Raw genomic sequence first — 22500 nt, 5'->3', positions numbered from 1 at the left:
GCCTAAGGTGTTATTTTCATAGTGAGGGGTAAATTTTTTAAAAAATTATTTTTTGAAGTCATGATTTCTAGTGTGGCGTATATTAACTAGGGATCCTTCAAACTCGATTTTGGAGAAATGTTGGAGAAGACGTGAATGTGAATCAAATTTAAGTCAGAGGTGATTGACATTTATTTATAAGAATGGTCACAAATAGTTACTTGAAGAGTGATTTTCCAATGCTAAGAAACGCGATATTGAAGAATGAGAACCTTCTTAATATATTGTCATTTTACATCCGATTGGAGGTGAATGAAAATTGTTGGTTAATAGCCAAATTAAGGATTAGGTGGACACTGAGGACTCAGAGAATAGAAGACTAGTTAGTAATAATGGGGAAATAAATAAATGGCATTATAAGTCTCCGAGGAAAAAAAAAAATATTTCTTGTTAGGATAAAGTTCTAAACACGTAAGCTGATGGGTGGGAACTGAAGTATTAATAGCATTAGGTTAAATGATCTTGGTGTGCATACTTACAGTAGTTTTTTTTTTGTTTTCCATTTTATTGTATTGTTGTACGATAAATGCTAATTATATCATCTTCATGCTCACATGCATAATTGTACTTTAGTTATGTACTTACAGATATATATATATATATATATATATATATATATATATATATATATATATATATATATATATATATGTGTGTGTGTGTGTGTGTGTGTGTGTACGTGTGTGTATATATTATGTATGAGTGTTTATATTTACGTGTGTTTGAATACAGTTTTACACATGGAGGAAGTAAAAAGAATCACTTAAGAACAATACTTCAATTATAACTCTAAGGAGATAGTCGATATTTACTTCAAAAGTTATTTTCTGTTTATTTACAGTAATTATACAGTATTTTGCAATGAAATATTATTTCTAGACTTTCAGCTTGTGACGTCATCTTACTGGACCTATGTTTGAATTGTTTGAACGAGACATTATACAACTGGAAATAAAAAAGATAAGTGGACTTTTCACAGCCATCAATTCGCCAAATATTCATAGGTCATATTCACAATATTTGAACTTTTCGAAACTGCCTACTTATCAAGTTTCAATTTTGTAACAAGAAAAAAAACTTCTTATTATCGGAACTTTCAATTACTTAAACAAAAGGCTTGATTTGAATTCTTAATTGAAAAGTATTACTTTTTCTGTTTTAAAGAGTTTACCTTCTTGCATCAATGATTTGTATTCTCAATCAAAAAGGCAATTGTTTAAATGATCCTTATACACTATGCTTAGATTATTTTTATGCTTTTCTTACATGATTGAAATTTTTTCGTAAATAATCGAGATTTAATGCATAATTATCTTTGCATAACTAACTAAGTATAATTAACATAATTAATGACTGAAAGCGTTTGTATTCTGGCGAGATGAATCTTAAGTGGCGTTCGTAGTCGAATCCCACCAGCATTCGAAGTCAGCCTTAGCACTGGCATAGTCTTGAGGATGCATTTCCTTGAACCTTTTTTCCATGTAAGCAGAATAAGCAGCTGCTCTTCCAGATTCCAAGGCTGATGAGAAAACTTCATCATTGGACTGAGTGATAGACTGCAAAAGAAGTATTTTTTCATTAGCTGACAATACCATCAAATAATAGGGAAACAATTACTATCTAAATCCGGTGCAACATAGGATGAAGGAGGCAAATAAAGTTTTATTAGATCTGAAGAAATATTGTTGAAAAGGTTGTTTACTTTCCTATTATATTATTTCTTCTAAGTTGTGTAATGTTTCATAATGCTGTATAAGTTTATTGAGTCGAAAATATAGTTTTGTATCGAGCATATCGTTTGTGACAGTAAAGTTCGTTTTCTTGTCTTTTTCTACTTTGTATAATCGAATTTTTTATTATTATAAATACTATTAATATTTTATCACAGTCCTATATGGAAAGTAGAATGCTACATCCCCATAGACCCTAATAAGGAAAGCAGTTCAGAAAATAAGTAAAGCATAGATTATAAAGTATAAATAAAAAATAGTACATTCATCTAAATATCAACAACAGACATTGAAGTACTATGAAACTAGTCATATGTCAACCTGCTCAACTAGAAAGAACTTTCACTGAGTTTGAACTTCTTGAGTTCCATCGATTCAAACTATTTCATAGAGAAGATCGATCCAAAATCCAGTCACAGCTGTAAGAAACCTTTGAGATGTTGAGTCATATGATGGAGAAAGCAACCTAGTACTACGTAGGGGATGGTGCAAACAGGGAAAGTTTGAATGCAAAGTATGGTCAAAATCATGAAAAATTTGGTCAAAGCTGGAATTAAGCATCTAGAATACTGTGTAGCAATGAGACCTCTGAAATAAAAGGCAAGATTCAGAATTACCTTTATACGTAATACTACGTACGGGGATGGTATTGTCTGAGAATATATGAATTTAAAGGATGGTTAGAATTATGGAAAAAACAGACGCAGAAAGAGCTATTTAAATGTCGGTATCAGAGGTAAATATTCAGATCAGAGATAAGGAATTATATAGAGCGAAGGAGTTTTTCCAACAACTTGAGATAAGAATCAGCTGCTGAAGATCAGTCTGGAGAACGACATTCATGATATAGCAGAGTAAAAATATAAAACATTACAAATTTAAAATCGTGTGAAGGCCTATGTCATATAAAAGTAAAAAATTATTACCGTGATTTACCTGAGCCGCAGTTTGAAAGAATGAAGGATTCTTCGCCAGAGCATAATTTGATGTGGCCATATCACCCAACCCAGCAAGTTCAGGCTGCATTACACCGTCTATAGTATCATTTTCAGGTACCTCCTTACTCTTTGTCGTCTTGGCATCACGTCGTGGACAGGCGCTAATCTTCAGTTCTAGACACTTGCGCCCTACAACTGTCCCTCTGGAATTATAACAATGAATAAGCCATCTCGTGAATAAAGATATTATCTTCAGTACTGTATGAAATACTGTAATGCACAGAAAGTTTGTTTGTGACTTTTTGAAACCATCGAGAGAAATTAAGTTTTTGATGATAATTTTTTTAGAAATACGTTTATAAAATAATCCTTATGACGAGCAAATCGAATTTTTACTTTATGAATATATTGTGTTAACGTGTGTGCGTGTGTGTGTGTATATATATATATATATATATATGTGTGTGTGTGTGTGTGTGGGTGTGTGTATGTGTGTATAAACATATATTCATCATATATATATGTGTGTGTGTGTGTGTGTGTGTATATATATATATATATATATATATATATATATATACATATATATATATATAATATCAATTGTTAAAGAAAATAAGATTATGAAAAGTAAATGGCCTCTCTCTAATAAAAGTATTTAATGAGATGGTCCTACCAGCATTAACATGGGCATCAGAAACTTGGAGCTTTACTAGAGCCTTACAACATAAGCTAGTTACAACTAAAAGAGCTTTGAACAGAATAATGATGGGAATGATACCAAGGGACAGAAAACGAGCAACATAGATACCAGAGCTAACTAAAGTAGATAAAATTCTAATGACATTTAAGAAAATCAAATAGACATGGGCAGGAAATTTATTGAGAATGGCGGACAATAGATGGACATTAAGAATAACAGAATGGTTCCCTAGAAATTGTAAAAGAAGCAAGGGAAGAAGGAGAAGACAATAGATCGACGAACTAAGAAAGATTGTGGCTGTGTACTGGCATAGAAAGACCATAAACAGACGCAAGTGGAATGACATGACTGAGGCCTTTGTTTTGCAATGAACTAGTAACAGCTGATGATATATATATATATATATATATATATACACACAAACGCACACATACAAAGCCTATATTATATATGTAATGTTTGTGTATGTATATAAATAAATATGTATATACATACACACTAAGAAATATGGTGGTAACTGTTATTTCCAGAATTTTTTTGTATTATAACTTCGAAACCACAAATAATGGGCTAATAGTATAGGCTTCGTTCTAGAACTTAGTGTTAAATACAGAAGTATTCTATTTAGATACCTCTGGTGATGACTGAAATCTCAGATGTTTATAAATATATACCTATGCTCATAAGAGATAGTAATTTTTTCTTTTAGACAATAATTGGTTTTATGTTACGTGAAGGCCTTGTGTATACGGTTTGTATGGATTGAAAATACGGTCCTAAAATTGTTCTAAAGCATATGAATTATAGATCGTTAATACTGTGATAAATATTTTGAGCTACCCATAAAAAACAATTATCTCTTTACATTATAAGGTGTGCTTGTTTTGTATGATAACATTATGTTTGTCATCATGATAACGTGTTATGTGTGATCGTACTTAACAAAGCAATGTCTAATATATTATTAAAGGGGTCAAATTATGTCAATTCAATATTTACCTGCATGAATTTATGGTGAATGATAACATTTTAGATTACAAAAATAAAATATTGTGAAAGTTTCTGTGAAGTTATATAAGATCAGTAACTGATTTTAATGGATAAATTAAGGTACATATCTTAATCTTAGAACCCCTAGCGAAGATATTCAATGAGTATAAGGACGGAAAATCAAATAGGCTTCTTGTAGAAATGTGTGCAAAAGTGACTAAAATCAAGGAATCACTAAAGGCTCAGAAGTGCTTCCCAGGGAAGTGGTAGGATCCGGTGCAGCTCTACCACTCTGGTAGAGGGCTGAAAAAGCATAATTGGAAACAAGGTATATCAAAATTATCCTTCACCCGGCTCTTGTCTACACATGCCAAATCGTCTCCTGTGTAGACGTAGACACTGATATTCAGCAGGTGCAGCGGGAGCTAGGAATTTTTAAGTGCATTGATTTTAGGACTGTTCGGGTAGAGGGTGCAATATGGTGGTAGTATCTAGCATTAATTATGTATTATTGCAATTAACTAATATTGCCAACTCTATGTAAGTGACATAAATTGTTATGTATTTATATAGTTGTTGATAGAGCATTTAACCCTTATCGGTTAAGTAACTGTACTGCAAATTACGGATTCATATGTATACATCAATCATGATTCCTAGCGTTTTAACTTATATATATATATATATATATATATATATATATATATATATATATATATATATATATATATATATATAATTATATATATGTGTATATATAATTATATGTATATATATTTCTTGCAGTGTATATATATATTATATATATATATATATATATATATATATATATATATCAAAGTAATTTAGATAAACACAGTACTTATGAACTTGATATAATTTACAAAAATCTAGAAAATACATAAGAAAGCAGTTAAATTACACGAAAAGTACAACTGTATCCTTAAGGTCATACGGCAGTGGTTAAATAATTCTTGCCTTGCAACTTACGACACAATATCCTACTGCTGCCTGCCACCATTGTCTCAGTGAACACAACCAGCTTTTTGCTCCATAAGCTTCAATGTGGACGCAACCTTAAGTAAGAAAAGTTCTCTTTTGAGTAGCATTTGGAGCTTGTCAGTAAATTTCTGAATTTAACACAGGATCACTTACTCTCTTTCTAATTGGCATATCAGCGTCAGATTCTTTCTCGTGATACAAGAGTTACGGCACAAGAACTTCAGCTGGACACTGTAGTTCCCCTCGGAGGATGGGGACGGTGCTACCACAATCGATGGATGTGGATATTCCTCCCAAATGGGCATGCTGGAACCAGATACGACTTCTAGCATATGATCTGAAAGTGTAAGGTGTTATAGAGTAATTTTTCCTTAATGACATATTACATGAAAATAGAAATGTATGAAATAGTAAGCAAAAAATGTTTTCACATGAAAACTACAAAAAGAAAATTCAGTATATTATGAATATGAACACAAATACTGTTTTTGTAAATTGATTACAGTTTGATTATTTGTAATAGTGGGGTAGTTGGATACATACAATTTAGATTCAAATTGTGTTTAATAGTGTAGGAAACATGCATATATAAAAATATATATTGCCTGGGGTTAGGAAGATACTGGTACAACGAAATGTGACAATGGACCGATTAATTTCCCTTCAGTATTTTAAAGATAGCTCCAATCTGACGCAACCAAGGGTGTTAAGTACTGTGTCCAATGTTTTTTATGTATGTGTGTGTATATATATATATATATATATATATATATATATATATATATATATATATATATATATATATATATATATATATAGGCTCATACAAAACAAAGTAACTCTAGTTGCTGCTTTATTAGATAGTTTAAGGTCAGTTATTTCCCATACCCTACAATATAACTTGATTTATTTGTTAAGAATTTCTTGTCATTAACACGACCATCCAAACTCAAATAAACAAATTTCCCCTTTTTAGTGATCTTAAGTTGCAAGATTTACGTACTTAACAGGGATAAAAATGCTATATTTTTCGTCTCCTTAAAATAGTGAAATGGTTTTGTCTTAAATCACAGCTAACCGTGTGTATAATGGAGAATGTTGTTAAAGATCAGGTAGCATATTAAATCCGTAAATTCTACATTTAAAGGACAGAGGTATACTATTATTTGTTCGATATCCTTTACAGGAAAGACCTAGACTAAGAAGATTTTAACTTTAATGCAGATAGTATTATCTCAATTAATTGCAATTTACTATAAGGTTATCCCATACTGGTCTACAAATCAGTGATTTTAAATGATAATGTAAATAAATCAATTTTGTGTACAAACATGTATGTTTTATCAGAATTCAACTACTGTAAATACCCCCAACTAAAGTTGTATTTATTAAGTTGTCAACAACAGATGACACATTATACAAAGTTATTCGGAAGGCATTATCTGGAAGCCAAAGTAACTTGAATTGGAATACGGATAAATATTTAACAAAGCTATATTATAATCGATACAGTTGCATTTTACTACGGTCTTTGTCTTCATGTATCAATGGTCAGTAACAATAATAGTAGATCTGAACACCATACTTACTAGGATGTTCTGCCTTTTGATGATTCTTGCATGGGTGAACAGGCTGTGTGGCTTCACAGTCCCTGGAGAACACAATAATAAATCTCATTGCTGCTGACTGATCTGCTGAGTGCTTAACAACAGTAGTAATGCAATGATCCAGTTCTGTGAATAGGTAACGGTTTCCAACAGCATCTTCTTTCTGGAATAATGGGAATGAAAATCAGCTGAAAAGACTGTTAGGCAACTTGTAAGCTCCTGATGGGTTTCTATTTCACTAGATGATAATAAGGGACTCTATGTTTTATTGAATAATTGTCTTTATAAGATCTTATTTATTGAAGGAGTACTTATGACAAGTTACCTAAATGTAAATGGACTCTCTCTTTATTTTTTATTGACATGGAAAGTGAAACATACTACGACTAATTTTGGTGATTCTCCGGGGAAGCTGACTTGGAGTCCATAGATACCAGAAAAGCTGTTTCTTTGAGGGAATTGTGCTACAGGAGGTCCACTGCTCGGTTCTCTGCCATTTCCTTGGATAAGTTCATCGATGTCAGTAGAGCCCTTGTCATTTTTGAGGCTTCCTCCATTTTCTGTATAGCTTTTGGGCACAGCCCATTCATTGTGCTGCCGAGATGAAAACATGCCTTCTCGAATAGATGATGGGGCACCACCTTCCGGGGGCTTATAGAGTGCTATTGATCCTCTTGATTGGAGACTCATATTATATTGCGCTGAATTTACCGGAGGGTTGTTATAAGAAATTGCTAAATTACTGGTACTTGTTGAAGGTTGATCACAGTGATTGGGCAAAATATTGCTTTGGCTTGCCTGAAGAGCTCTTTGCGGTTTATCTTGAGAGTAGAAATTGCCGTTGTGAATTGCATTTGGTGATGGATGGTGAAGATGAGGAAGAACGCCATATTGTGCAGGTTTTACTTCCGAAAGGTTTGCACTCGAGAGAGAAACTGTAGCTCTACTATGAGGTACAGAAGTGCTAGTATTCTGTGTTGAATGAGTATGTGTAGGTTGTTGCTGATAAGCTGAGATAAATGGTTGTTGTTGGATCATAGAACTTGAAGAACTTGATTGTTGTAATGTATTCTGATCATTAGTCAATATTAAAAGAGTCTGAACGAGATCATTGTGTGTAATATTATCACCAATTGCTCCCTGAATGGTGTTAAGATTATCATCAAAATTGACCTGAAGCCCTTGTGTTTGGACCTGTGGAAACAGAAACATTTTACTTCAGTAACAGTGGATCAGAATTTCTTCTCATAGGTAAACTGGTGAATTATTCAATGTGTTAGAAAAAGTTATTAATGGTAATTTCTTAAACAACTGTATAAGCAAATCTAGAAATAATCTTACCTAAGATTCAAGTTCTAGAAATTAAAGGCTCCAGATCACCTTATAGAAAAATATATTGTATGTGATCTAGACTTTAATTTTAGCATATTTATATATACATACATTTTATTCATAGATACGCACACACACATTTACACGTTTCTTAGAAGGGCCCATAAAAGAAACTAAGGAAATAAAATTAATCATTATATTTTAGCCAATGCATATTGGCCCCCTTTCACCGAGAAGAGGGCTAATGTGTGTTGACTTGAGCATAATGGTTGATTTGATTCCCATAGTTCCGTTTCTTTTATGGGCCTTTTTAATGAAACTTAATAAACGCTTTAATTTAAAGATAATAAATACATATACACATGTTATATTTTAATATGCCTGTGCACCCACACACATATATATATAGATTTATTTTATATATATATATATATATATATATATATATATATATGTGTGTGTGTGTGTGTGTGTGTGAGTGTGTGTATAAATGTGTGTGAGTGTGTGTGTTTGTGTAAATGGGCACGTGTGGCTTGATATTTACATATGCCACTCACAAAAACAAACTCAAACCAAAGTTTAATGGCAATGCAAGCAGCTTTATCCACTTCTGCTATTCTGTTTCAGAAGTGAATTGAATCAACAAATAGAGGCAACACCCGGTGTATTTATACCAAACCATCTTCGTTTTATGTCTCGATAAATACCTTCGTAAGGTTAGTCTCCCTCTGGTCACGCTATGGTCAAAGACACTTCAAACCAGGAATGTATTGAGAGAAGATATATGCCGGAACACTGACTGGTATGCATCCAAAGACTTCCCTTGTCTTAGGACAACTTTAGGCAACAAAGAAAACCTTGTTATAAACCAAATATTAACGATTAAGTGCAATGCCAAACAGCTGTGAGAGTGGGACTGCATACTTCAGCGAACATATACTTGAAATCTGCAAACTTCATGAGCGGACACTTGATGTGCCGTACTTCGCACTCCTCGAGCTGGTAAAGGTTGCCAACATTTTTAGCTTACAGTTTGCTCTCACCTCCGCACCCACTTCCTCTTCTACCAAATTTGTACGAGAATTGTCTGCTTGAAGCTAATAGATCCTCATAGAATAGACAATACAGCAACACTGTCTGCATTAATCATTTTCCCTTTCATGCTAACTAGAAAAAACGACATTTGTTTTTACAGGAGTTGAATGTTTGTCAACGATTTAATTCCTTGCCTTATGATAGGCCAGTTGGCTCCCCAGGTGTTGAATATGTATACATATGATAACAAGATTCAGAAAGCAGTTAGTTTTCTGGCTATTTAGTTTGGCCTTGTGAAATGAGGGATTTTAATAGATGAAAATGTCAACCACGAATGTGATTTAATATCAAGTATTATCCTTGGGAATATATCCACTGAAAATTGTTTAATGAAGCATTTTTCATATTTTGAAAAGTGTTTTGAGAAGCATTTTTCCTTTTTTATTAGTGGAAATATGTTCCCAATATTGAAGTTTGATATTAAATACCATTCGTGGTTGATATTTACACATACACGCGTTCGCCCTCGCAAACACACACATAAACATAGATATACACACACACACACACACACACACACACATATATATATATATATATATATATATATATATATATATATATATATATATATATATATATATATTATACACACACATAAAAAGTTTTATGCTAAAGAATTGGATGTAAACGATTCATCCCTAAAGATATTTCCATGCAGCATATGAATACTTAATATAATTTCCTTTAGTAATTCGTCAGGTTGACCTTCTTAATGCGAGAATGCCTTGATAAAATCATTGAGCTTCAGCACGGCATATCATTCCCGTGCTGAAACTTGGTGACGGGCAAGAGGGCTCTCGAACTTGGGGAAATATCCCCCATTTCGAATCTAAATTTCTCTCCCTTTCATCTATTTCTTCTGCTCAATATTACTTCGACCTTCTCCTAATTTTATAATCTTCCTTTTGTCTTGCTGTTCTAACTCTATGAGTATTATTTCTCTTAAGTTTATATATATATGTGTGTATATATATATATATATATTATTTATTTTATTTGTTCATTTATTTTGTTATATAAATGGCGTGGATATTTCCACATTTGTTATTACTGCCTGCGTAGATGAATGGGAGAAGGGATCAAGGTTGGGAGGTATTTGCATTCAAAGCTATATATGAGAGTATTGGATGATCTCAGCCATCCCGAAATGGTTTGACTTTTTTACCGGAACCATTTTCAGGGGTCGGGTCATCGGAATCCGGGGGCATTCAATCCGTGAGGTAGGACTTGGCTTCTGGCCGGAATCCCATCATTGCAGATATGGGAAGGATGATTCCATATTTCCTTGGTCTCAGTCCTAACAGGCGGGTTTAGCTTACACCTCTCCCTCTATATCTGTTTTAGTGCTATCCTTCGGGTAGGGTATGGAGTGAACCATCTGAGAAGTATACTCTCATTGTGTCGATGAAGAATGCAAATCTCCTTTCCAACACATGATACTTTGTTGATATTCTCAAACAGGTAAACCAACCAAACAACCAACGAAAACGAAAAAACAAAATCCCACCCTGAACTATAAGCCCTTCAAGCACTGACTCCCCATCCCCTGAATAGGCTGACCCCCCTCCCCCCGGCACTGTCGACGACCTCTGCTAATTTTATTAGGGATAATTCTTTTGATGACCTCGGAACTGGAAAGGACCATTCTACTGATATTCTAAAACTGAGCAATTTGGGTAACACGAGGAAACTTCGAATCCTTCAGGTTACCCAAGTTCCAATAGACACAAACTATGATAATCTATATAAAGTATTTGAGTGGATTGCTATGGATGTATAAAAAGAAATAAGAATGAAACTTGAAGATGAAAAATGGGATTCATGGATATCTTACAGTAGTCATGATGAAGCATTTAAAGCAATAAGTAACATGAATAATAATAAAATAAATAACTTGAATGTCATGGCTGCTCTCTGCGATAAGGTACCAGAAGATTTGAATCTATATAGGCCTGCCGACAGGTTGGGAAAAGACACTAATCTAGTTATGCCTTTTCAGAGCCACCAATATGCCTTTTAGCTGAATCTATGGGGGTTACAGGGAATTATTTCAAAATATGCAAATTAATTCAGAAAAAAATAGGAACTTTTGTACCGGGAGATATATCTCATGTAGGAAAAAAATAGTTATCTAATCCATACCAAATCAACCACACAATCAAGTATTGATGATATGTTAAATGTCAAACCCCACCTGAATTTTAGCTATGGAAGGGGAGTAGTTTTTAACAAAGCCAAAATTTATATGAATTTACAGAGGAGGAGATACTGGCCATGTGTCCACTAAATGAATGAAAAGTACACAAAGTCCCAGGTACATCAATGATTATCCTTACTTTCCAGGATGCTGATGTACCTTTCCATATTATTATTGAAAATGAAATTAAAGTACGACCATTCAAGCAGAAACCACTGCAATGTTTTAATTGTTTTAAATTTGGACAGCCGTCTAAAACTGCAAAAAGGAAAAAATGTGTGGTATTTGCTCCAATTTTACCATTGAGAATGTACACTTGAGACCAGGTGTTTAAATTGCAACTCAAATCATAAATCCACTGACAGGAGCTATGAGCTATTTAAGTTGGAAGAAGCTGCCCTCAACAAATCATATTTAGAACATTTAAGTGTGGGACATGTCAACAGACTATTAAATAAATCAAATAGCTATGTTAAGGAATTAAAATCAAACCCACCTGGTACTGCCAATAGTTAGAATAAAAGAAATATACCATCTGTATTAACACTGGGGCATTGGCCATCTCTGTAGAACCTTCGTCCCCCAATGTAAAAAGAATATTACAAACCTCTCTCCTTGCCTGATTTGATGGAGGTTCCACTTAAAAACAACTTGCCTGATACACCTGTAGAGGGAAAGGTGCAAAATCCCAGAACCTTACCATCTATTAATTTTAAAAGAGGGAGACCTCCATCTCTCACCCCCTCCATTAGAAACATTAAAGTTATGACATCAAATAAATTTGATGTTTCTGATGAACCGGAAGATAACTTCAATAAATCCGAAGTTCAAGTTGAGGTCCACCATCCGTCTCAACAAATAGATCAAAAGTACACAAAGAAAAAGACAAACGTAAAACCCAGTATACCAAGACCATCTCTAAAGAAACCTATAGGAAATAATGTCAGATTAAATACTGTCAATGGGAAGACCTCATCCAAGATATCCTCCATAAATAATCCATAGTTTTTTCCTCCATTTCGCAATGGAATTGTCAGGGTTTAAGGGCCAAATTTAAAGAACTTAAACTTCTAATTAATGAGCATCTCCCCATAACTGTATGTCTACAGGAAAGCAAGTTTGATGCTAACACCTTGTCCTTGAGAGTATGTTAGTAATAGAACACCTTATAGTCAACAAGCAGGGAGCCATGGTGGAAGTCTCATGTACGTTCGTCGAGATGTTCCCCAAATACCATTTTTAGTGATGCAAGAAGTGTCCTTCAAGCTTTAGAAGGTTTTAATCCCAGTAACCTTCTATTTTTAAAGATTTTAGAGTGGCTCAATTATTGGCCTGAAAGTTATAACAGTTCGATTTTGCTTGGTGTGTTTCGAAATGAAGAGGCAGATTCACTGGCAAAGAATGCTGCAGCCGAATTGCTACCAAGAAGGTATCCCATTCTCTGTAATGATTTTTTATTGGCAATTAAGAATTTTATCTATAATAATTGGCAACAGCATTTGGATAGTTTAACTAAGAATAAGATGAGAGAAATTGCGAATGTTTTATCTCCTTGGAGGTATAACATGATGCCCCGAAAGTGGGAGACTACTCTTTGTCGTCTCTGCATTGGTCATACTCGGAGGGCACATGAGTTTTTGCTGGCGAGGTACACCATCCATATTTCGACGACTGTTTGATACCCTTGACAGTGAGGCATTTGTTGATTGAAGGCATCACATATAGCACAGAAAGAAATAGATATCTCTGTGAGGCTTGAGGTGAGCATGGCAGGTTCATCCTTGCCAAGATCCTTGGACATGATGTGTCGTACAATGCTAGTGGCATTTTTTTTATTTATTTCAGAAGCAGGTCTTCTGAATGCTATTTAATTTTTATAATATTTACATTTCTGGCTTTAATTTAATATTCTTTTATCCTTTTATAATAAACGATAACGGGGTCAATGAACTTTGATGTCAGGATGCCTGAGAAATCCAAATCATTCATTCGTCAGGCTGATAAGAAAGTTAACCATCAACTTATCAGATTTCGTTACCTGAAATAAGTTTTCGTTGACGAGGTATAGTCATTTCTACCTTTCGCTTACACTTAATTCTAGAAAGAAGCTATCCAAGATGAATACACTGCAGACTATATCTGACACTAGAGGAATGTGTGTCTTATCAATACAGTATACCGTTTGTTGCTGCTGCTGCTGCTGTAACTGTTGCTGATGAAGCTGTTGTCGTTGCTGCTGCTCTTGCTGAAAGGGCTGCTGCTGTCCCTGATCGCCATCGTCGATTTTCAGTTTTTTTACCATAGTTAGAAAATTCCACTAAACCAATAATTTTTTATATCCAAAATTTTCGACTATCCAACTGCACACGCTAAAACTTTAAGCTTCAGACTGTGCTCTGATGTGAATAATCTTATCTCCTCACCTCCTCATGATACATTTATCTTATCAACCTTTATCAGAACAGCAACCCTTTTATGAAGATAAGAAATTTTTGCTTATTTCAACGGACATCTTTTTTTTTCTTACGGTTTCTAGTAAACAAGGCGAATTTGGTTATCTTTATTGACTATTTTCTTTCAATTAATAAGCTTTTCAATATTCTCTTGATATTGGTTTACAGTCAAAATTGTTATTTTTTACTATCATAATTTATCATTTTTCATATTTCTGTTCCCCCAGTTACATTATTGCCGTCAAATAATGATGCACGAGAAACCTTCATTTGCATTGCCCAGCAATTTGATGACGATGTATTAAAACCTAAAATTCAGATAGATAAGCTGGAGTCAGCGAATTTCTCTCTCACCCATGTTGTTTATCCTCCTCATGGACTTTGTTATGTGTAGAACAGTCACAGATGGTGGCGAAGGATTGGACTGGATTGGTAATAGGAATTTAGCAACCTAGAGTATGCTGATAATACTGTGCTTATTAGCAGAACACCACAGGATTTGCAATGCTCGCTTACCAGAATGCATGAAATATCACACGAGGTTGGGCTGAAGATAATTAGAAGAAAGTTAGAGATGATGAGAACAGAGTATGCAATGGAAGATGAAATATCATTGGAAGGAGAAAGGATTAATGTGGAAGAATAATTTAAGTATTTAGGAACTATGATCTCCAATACAAGGTCTTTAGAATTAGAGTTTAGTGAAAGATTAAAAAAAGCAAATCAGACAATGGCTAGGTTAAGTAAATTTGGAAATCAAATCGCCTAAAATTTTATATAAAAATCAGACTATATATCAGTTTAGTGACCTCGGTGTTACTCGATGGACATGAGTCATGGTATGACAATGAAACAATCTCCAATAGATTTAGTAGATTTGAGAATAAAACCTTCAGAAGGGTATTGGGAGTTAAATGGCAGGACAGGATCAGAAATGAAACTGAGAAGAGAGATTACTCGAGTACCATATGTGGATGAGATCATGATGAGGGGTAAATGGAGATGGTTTGGGCATGCTCTTTGCACTCCCCAAGAGAGATAGGTCACAAAACGTTTAACTGGGCTCCACAAGGCACTAGAGGAATTGGAAGACCGAGGCTTACATGGCTTAGGCCTATAAAGTGCGAAGTAGGAGATGATGAAAGGAGAAGTATTGAATTAAAAGCTCAAGACAAAGACGACTGGAGAAATCTAACCGAGGCCCTTTGCGTCTAAAACGTAAATGGGGAGTTAGACAAAGATTAGGGTGTGTGGGTCAATTTTTTGTTTTTAAATTCTATTTAAAATATTAGCAAGCAAATTTAAAAAACATTGTTTGGCATACATGGACCTGGAAAAGCTTCTGATGGGATTGATAAAGAGCTATGTGGTGAGTATTGTGAATGTTTTTTTTAGAAACAAGAGATTTGGCGATATTAAATGTTTATATGATGAAAGTGAAGCTTTTGTAAAGTTATGTAGGCTGGAGAATGACTGGGGGAATGTGTGTCTTAGATGAATTCACAATATCTTTCTGTTTAGAGTGATGTGAGAGGTCAAAGAAAGGAGAGTGGTTTTGGGTAGAATGTTGTTAAATAAGAAAATGGGATATGAAAGGGTTCATATTTTCAAATGGTACTTTGCTGTTTGGTGATAATGAAGAGAAACTGCAGAAATTGGCAAAAAGTGTGTTGATGTTTAGAAGATGAGAAATTTGTGAGCAAATAAGAGGAAAATTAGGGTAATGAAGGTAATAATCAATATTTTGGAAGGATCTTTATATGATATATGTTACCTAGAAATATCTATACCTTTGATGTATGTATACAATTGTCACTTGCTTATAAAACTATTTTGCCATTACGATTGATATTTTATAAAACGCATGTCAACATAGAACATCCCAACTTTAATACTTTTAGTGAGAACATTTTATTATTGTGCCATTTTCAAGTTTATTCTAAAATAAGAGAGCACAGTCATATTATAAAGATCACAGATAATTCGCAGTATATAACATAATGAAAGCTTTACAATTCTTCTTTATGGGAAGGTTAGTGAAAAGAAATAGAGCTACTGCATTTTACATGCCAAATTGCCAGTGGAAGTTCCCTACCAAACCAATTTATTACCTTATTTTTTTTCTATTTCATTGTTATCAAGAGCTTCCATACCCTTTACACATATTTCCGAACCGTCTAAGATAAAGGATTTGTAGATCTAAGGATCACAAATATATTAACTCTTGATTTTAGTGAAAATTCCTCAAAATCAAATAATTTATATATATATGTATATATATACATATATATATATATGTATATATATATATATATATATATATATATATATATATATATATATATATATATATACACTTCTTTCTTGAATTTCTACTTCTTAATTATCAATAGTTTCTTGTAGTTGGCAATATTTCGTAACATTCTTTGTCTTCAAAATAATCTCTTCGAAGATTTTATCATTCTTGATGGGTATTATAGAATACTGGTTGATAACACCAACAAACACAAATGTTGTTTTTTTGTTTTTCTTCTTCATCATTTTCCTTTATTTCCAAAATCATCCTTACTTTTCTTCAGTTGAAGTGGTTTCAGACAGATGTTATTAGAGCAACTATTTGGATACAAGGTACGAGTAGTATTACAAAATGGTCCTGAGGAGAGAAGGCTTGTGCCGGTGGTCATCAGTCGGTCGGTTGGTTTAAATTGTATGGGCATAGCTCCCAAATCAGGTTCTGGAACTTCCCAGCTCACGAAAAACTTTTCGATAGAACTGTTTCATAACAAAGAAAAATAAAAAAAAAGACATCGACCAGAAAATCAGTCCGGCCAAAATCAAGCCTAAAAACAACAGGCTCTCCGCCTAGATCTACAGTCGCTCAGCTCCTTGAGCATAACTGTAGAATCGCTCAACTCCTTGAGCATAATGTAAGTAGGGGGCTGCGACCGCTTAGCACTAAGAGCATAACCGCTGGGAGGACCAAGAAATCAGGTCCATACTGGAACTGAAGTGAAGAGTTTTAGTGGTAGGTAAAGGTGGTGATAGCAGCAAGTCCCAGTAAGTAGGAGAGACTGGGACAGGAGAGATGGAACTTTAGTAGTAGAGAAAAAGAGCAGTTCAAAGCATAGTTGCTTATCCCTGCTCAAGGGGGGATGTTACTATGGGAGAGAGGAGTGGTTGAATTATGTTGGAGGGAGTCTGGACAAGGGAGAAAACTTTAACTACAAGCTGTAGGATCACGGGGGTTAGCTTTTCAATGGGTAAAGACAACTTGGAGATGAGGGAGGAGACTGAAGGGGAAGGAGGAGGAATCTGGGTAGGATTGGGAACAGAGTTGATGACTGGGTTAGGATCGGTGACTGGTGTTTGGCCAGTGGCAGGGGTAGGAGCAACTGGAGCAGGATCAGTGGGAGGACGAGGGAGAGGCCTGGAACGTGGAGCTCTTTGCGGCTGCAGTGGCTGCTGCGGTGCTGCCGCTGTAGAGATAAGTGGGGCTGCCAGTGGTGTTGATAATCTTCTGAGAAACTCTGGACACCTTGTTCCAGGCATGGTGGGGTCCAGCACTTGGCATGGGTCTTTGATCCGTTTTTATGTGCATCTATGCATACTTGGGTTGCGTGACGGCAGATGCAGACTCCACAGACTGCAGGGCTTCTTCTGTCCTCCTTGTGGTGGCTAAAACGCTGATAATTGAAGCAGTGCAATGGGTCGCTTGTAAAGTCCTTTGTGGGGAAAATTCCCCACAGTCCGAGGTCAAGTGACGATGGGACAGGCCCAATGAAAGTCATAGTGATATTCCTGGTGGGCTGCTTGTGGCTGCCCAAACGTCTCTTGGCATGGGCAACTTGGCTGCAGTCAGTTATGAAGGACAGTCTCATGTTGACTGGGTAATTGGTGACAACTGCTTTCCTCAATTTCTTGGCTGGATCAAGATAGGTCAGAGAGGTGTCGGTGTGTAGTAGGCTGGCGCTATCCTGATCCTTCGTGGTGATGATTATGTCACCCTTTAAGATGGCTCTGGCAGAGATTTTTAGTCTTGGATCTGAGGCTGCAATGGCTGCTACTGCTGCATAGGAGAGTAAGCCTTCCACTGCAGGCAGCTTAAATTTCTGTGGATGTCCTGGGTCCATAGGAGTAGGACGTGGTTCTAGAGTTGGCTCAACAGTTGTAGTAGATATTGCAGTTGTTTCCTGAGATTCCTGAGATTTTGGAACAGGTTCAGCAGCTGGAGTATTAGTAGCAATGGCTTCTTTTGTTGAAGGAGCAGGGTCAGCAGATGGGGTGAGTGTGGCAGTAGCTTCAGCAAGTAGCTGGGTAAGACACTGTGTACAGTTGCAGTCTGGCTGGTGTGTCCCAGCCAGTGCAGGAGGGTCGAGGTCCATGGGAGGATCTTTTGCTTCCATTGTTGGAGTGCAGGCAGGTGGAGCGGCAGTAGTAGTAGTAGCAGGTGGTTCCACTGTTGATCCACTCTTCTGTTTCTTTGCAGGTGGTGTCTTCACTGGGTTGGAACAGGGATCTAGAACAACAGGGACATCCACTGCTGTTTCATTCTTCTTCTTCACAGGCTTCTTCTGTGGGGAGCTGGTGTGAGGGACTTGATGGGGTCCCATTCTGCAAGGTAAGGTGCTCAAGCAGTCCGGATCTTCATCACCATCTGGGTCTGGTAACAGGGGCCATCTGGGTGGCCTGCCTAGAGTCTTGAGCATATTTTGTAGAACTCCTGGGGGCAGGGGTGGAAGTGAGGTATCTCAATGCCGTAGTTCCTTGGAGGGAGTGCCCTCTTATGCAAAGGAGGCTCCCTGTTTCTCCTGGTGACTAGTTGGTACGGAGCGTCATGGAACAGGTTGCAGTCGTCACATCTGCACCATATCTTGTGATTGACACAGGCCTAGTCAAGTGTCCAGCCAAACAATGCTATCAGATTGAGGGCATGGACTATTAAAGTCTTCCTGTGGTTGTAGTAGGAAACACAGTCCCTGTATGGTTTCCTGTCTTAGTGACAGAAGGCTTGCAGGGCTGGTGCTCCTTGCTGTAGCAGAACCAACGAATGAAGGTTCTGCTATACCCACTCATAGTAGGTTCTTTTCCGGTGTCACAGCCGAAAATTTCAGCCAGTTTCTGTTCGGTGTCAAAGTCGAAAATTTCGGCCAGCAAGCTGGCAGAGGACCTGGGTGTCCCCTGTGCCGAGCAGGCGGTGTCCTCTGTGCCGGGTAAGCAGGTTTCTAAGCGGTAAGAATAAACCTCTGTCTGGGAGCTGAGCTGAGACTGGGTCATCAGTCATGATCCGAAAGAGAAAAGTTAAACCATATGTCATATAAAGGCAACATGAGCCACGAGAATGTGAGTAGCTTCCCCCCCCCCCACCACCACCACCCAAAAAAAGTCAGTTTTTGTATTATCTCACGTAAATGAAATAATTAAAGAGGGATAAGATAAAGCACTTGTATGCTGTATAGAAAAGGCAAGTGAAGAAAATTGAAGACGTACAAATAAAAAGCAGAAAGCAAATTGAACTATGAAAATGTAAAAAATCGAGTTGCTTTAGAAAATTTAAATATAAAAATGGTTGTTCATTGTCTATATGACTAGATAAATATGGAAACCGTTGAATCCTAAAGCATACAAGAAATGGTCGTTCTGCACGCTTACAAGCTCGTAGTATCAGCCAAAATGAGTAATTATACGACTTGTGGGAAATCCCATAGTATATGAGTAGTGCTTGTTATAGATGTACGAGAACTGCCCTGTATAGCTGGGTCACTTTTAAGAGCGCCTCTTGAATGCTCTGTTAAATCAAACAAATCATGGATTTAGTCTCAGAGCATTACTTCGTTAGTTCTGTTATGATTTCTAAGGTGCGCATATTCCTTTTGGCAAGGCAAAAGGACAATGACTTTGCAAGAGTAAAGATTAATGATTATAACTCCCTTGTAAACTGCAGGGCAGCTATTGTTAGAACTGGCTGATGGTTGTGTTATCGTTAATGGGTTATATGGATCACTAAAATAAACCAACAAAAATCTGTAAACTAAAGCTTTATATTAACGATTCATCCTGATTCAATTCTTATTACTGATATGTTATTCTATCACTATTATAAAGAATGGTAGATGCTCTAATTAAAACTGTTGTCTTTGAGTAAGAATGAATTCAGACGAATATATTTCTAATAAAGAAATAGGTGTATCGCCTAAGTGGTGACTGTAATCTCCGAGATTGTTTGTCCTTGCTATAGCTATTAATGGATAAATGTAGTTGAGCCATAAGAGTTTCAATCCAGTGGTCAGTGTTGAATCGATGCCCAAATGGCTGTATAGAGTAGCTTACTAATTATGATGACATATGCAAACTAGTTATAGATTTAATTAGATATTTTTCAAATTTATACTACAAAAACTTTAATAATTTTATTATTATTATTATCTTTTTTATCAGTATTATTATATTTTTCAGATTACAACGCAGTTGCTTCTCGGAGGACGGCCGTCGCTTTCTCCGGCCGATAGTGAGTGTTGAAACTGTTGTTAAAGAATATTGTTGGTTATGTATTATCCATTATATTAATAATGACAAAGTTGGTTTTAGAGGTAAATGTTTTACGAAATTTGGCAAGGCTTTGTTTATCGGTGGTCTTGCGTTACTAATCATCATTATCTTGACTCATTTCACTCATCATTACTGATTCATCATTCATGTATTAACATTAATATTAGCACATTATTTACTTCAATTTTTTTTTCTATATGGAATTGGGCGTCAGTGATTGTTGTTGGACATTATTTCTATCAATTGGTAATTGCGTTTCGACTGGTGTTGAAAGAGATTACTATGAAAAAAGGAACATGGTTAGGTCTAAACAGCGCTTAATCTAACATTAAATTATCACCAGAAAAATTCTGTTGGCTCCAACTGCAAGTATGATTGTTAAGAAACCATGATTAGGTATGATTGCCATTTTTAGAAGAGGGAAAATGATGACCTAGTAAGCGATAAGGGGAAGAACATTCTTTATGTGAAATTGCAATCTAGAACGTAGTTATAGAAGTGCGTAGTGTGTTCAGTATAATATCGCATAGTACACTATATTTTATTATTGTATATTACTCCGGTATTAAAAGAAGTAAGTTGTCTTTGCATATGGGAATGTCCTTCCATCGTTACATTAATACTCACGATAAACTTTGAAACCATTAAATGCAATGGATATATTGGGGAATCGAATTTGAGCATACATGCTTACAATTCGTCGCAACCAAGAATATTCTCAGACGATATGTAGAGAGATAGGGAACCGAAAAATGTGTAGGGAATCTGCTTGAAGTAACCGCAACTAATCTTCATATCCGAATGCATCTGGAAGGATGTATTCAATTAATGCTACAACATGGGATCTTCTTAACCAAATACTAGTATTGATAATAGTATGCTGGAATATTTTTCTTTTTATTAAACATGTTACCATGTTTTTCATGAAGTGTGTTCAAGCCGAACACTCCATGGTCTCCCCGGTCCCAGTATGATTCAAATGCATTTATCCCATCCTTAGTGTAACGATTCCTTGGTCCCCTTATTTTCAGTTATTTGTTGATTACCTACTGTATGTTCGTCTTGGAGATCTTGGGCAAAGGTTCCTCTAATAGATCCTCTATATACAGTGGTTTTAGTCGGGAGAACGATGTGGTTATTACATTAGTTGACAGATTATTTTCAGTCAAACACTAATGTAAATTATAAGATGAGCATATTATTAAAGAAACCAGTCGAAGGTAGGAATGCCCATATAGTTCTAAAATGTGTTGCTAAAATTAGAAAAGACATTCATGATAGTGATGATATTATGTTACGATGGAGCTTGTATGAGATAGCTATTATGTGCTAACTTACTTTTGTTGTCATAGGTATGGTCATATTCAGAAAAAAACTTGAAGTTGAAAAATAGTTTAAGAGTCTGGAAATTGTGGTGGAGACCTTGAAGAGAAAGATGAATTCGAAATTTGTCAAGAATTTTAATTTTTAGAATAAAAAACAAGAAGCTGAACATAGAATAAATTAGAAATGTTGCAGACTTTGGATACCAATACAGATCATTGACAAGAATGTCAATGTTTTAAATTCTCAGTTAGGAACAGAAAACTGTAGAATAGACATTGTAAATCAGAAGTTTTTAACACTAGTATTCTTCATTGATATGGCAATTTAGAATTAATTGTTGATGGAGCTGAATGTTTTGCAGTTTGATATGGCAATTTAAAATGAATTGTCGATGGAGCTGAATGTTTTGCAGTTATAAAGATTTTTTTTTTAAATAGAAACTATTATTTTCACAAAATGATGATATTATGGATTTTTTGTTGTCAATAGAATGCCATTATGACTCATTGAACGTCATTTACAAATGCTTGCTATTGAAA

At 35.4% G+C, this 22500-nt stretch overlaps 1 protein-coding gene and 1 long non-coding RNA gene across 2 annotated transcripts in view; one reads left to right on the top strand and one right to left on the bottom strand.

Annotated features, from left to right (window-relative positions):
• Positions 1-21082, top strand: part of LOC137644539 (uncharacterized) — a 474459-nt gene extending 453377 nt beyond the window's left edge. The window contains exon 2 of the long non-coding RNA XR_011045163.1: positions 20543-21082. This is a non-coding gene — a long non-coding RNA (uncharacterized lncRNA). The remainder of the gene's footprint in view (positions 1-20542) is intronic.
• Positions 819-14020, bottom strand: LOC137655493 (cellular tumor antigen p53-like). Its single transcript, XM_068389395.1, has 6 exons — positions 13816-14020; positions 7391-8203; positions 6992-7172; positions 5556-5739; positions 2706-2910; positions 819-1595 (listed from the first exon to the last, which is right to left on the bottom strand). The coding sequence occupies exons 1-6, from the start codon at positions 13936-13938 to the stop codon at positions 1425-1427; spliced, it is 1677 nt and encodes a 558-aa protein (XP_068245496.1). The 5' UTR covers positions 13939-14020; the 3' UTR covers positions 819-1424.
• Positions 21083-22500: the final 1418 nt, after the last annotated feature.

This window comes from Palaemon carinicauda, chromosome 1 (assembly GCF_036898095.1).
Source record: "Palaemon carinicauda isolate YSFRI2023 chromosome 1, ASM3689809v2, whole genome shotgun sequence".
Taxonomy (NCBI): Eukaryota; Metazoa; Arthropoda; class Malacostraca; order Decapoda; family Palaemonidae; genus Palaemon; species Palaemon carinicauda.
The sequence above is the reverse complement of the archived record's forward strand: the minus strand, read 5'-3'. Positions and strand labels throughout refer to the sequence as shown.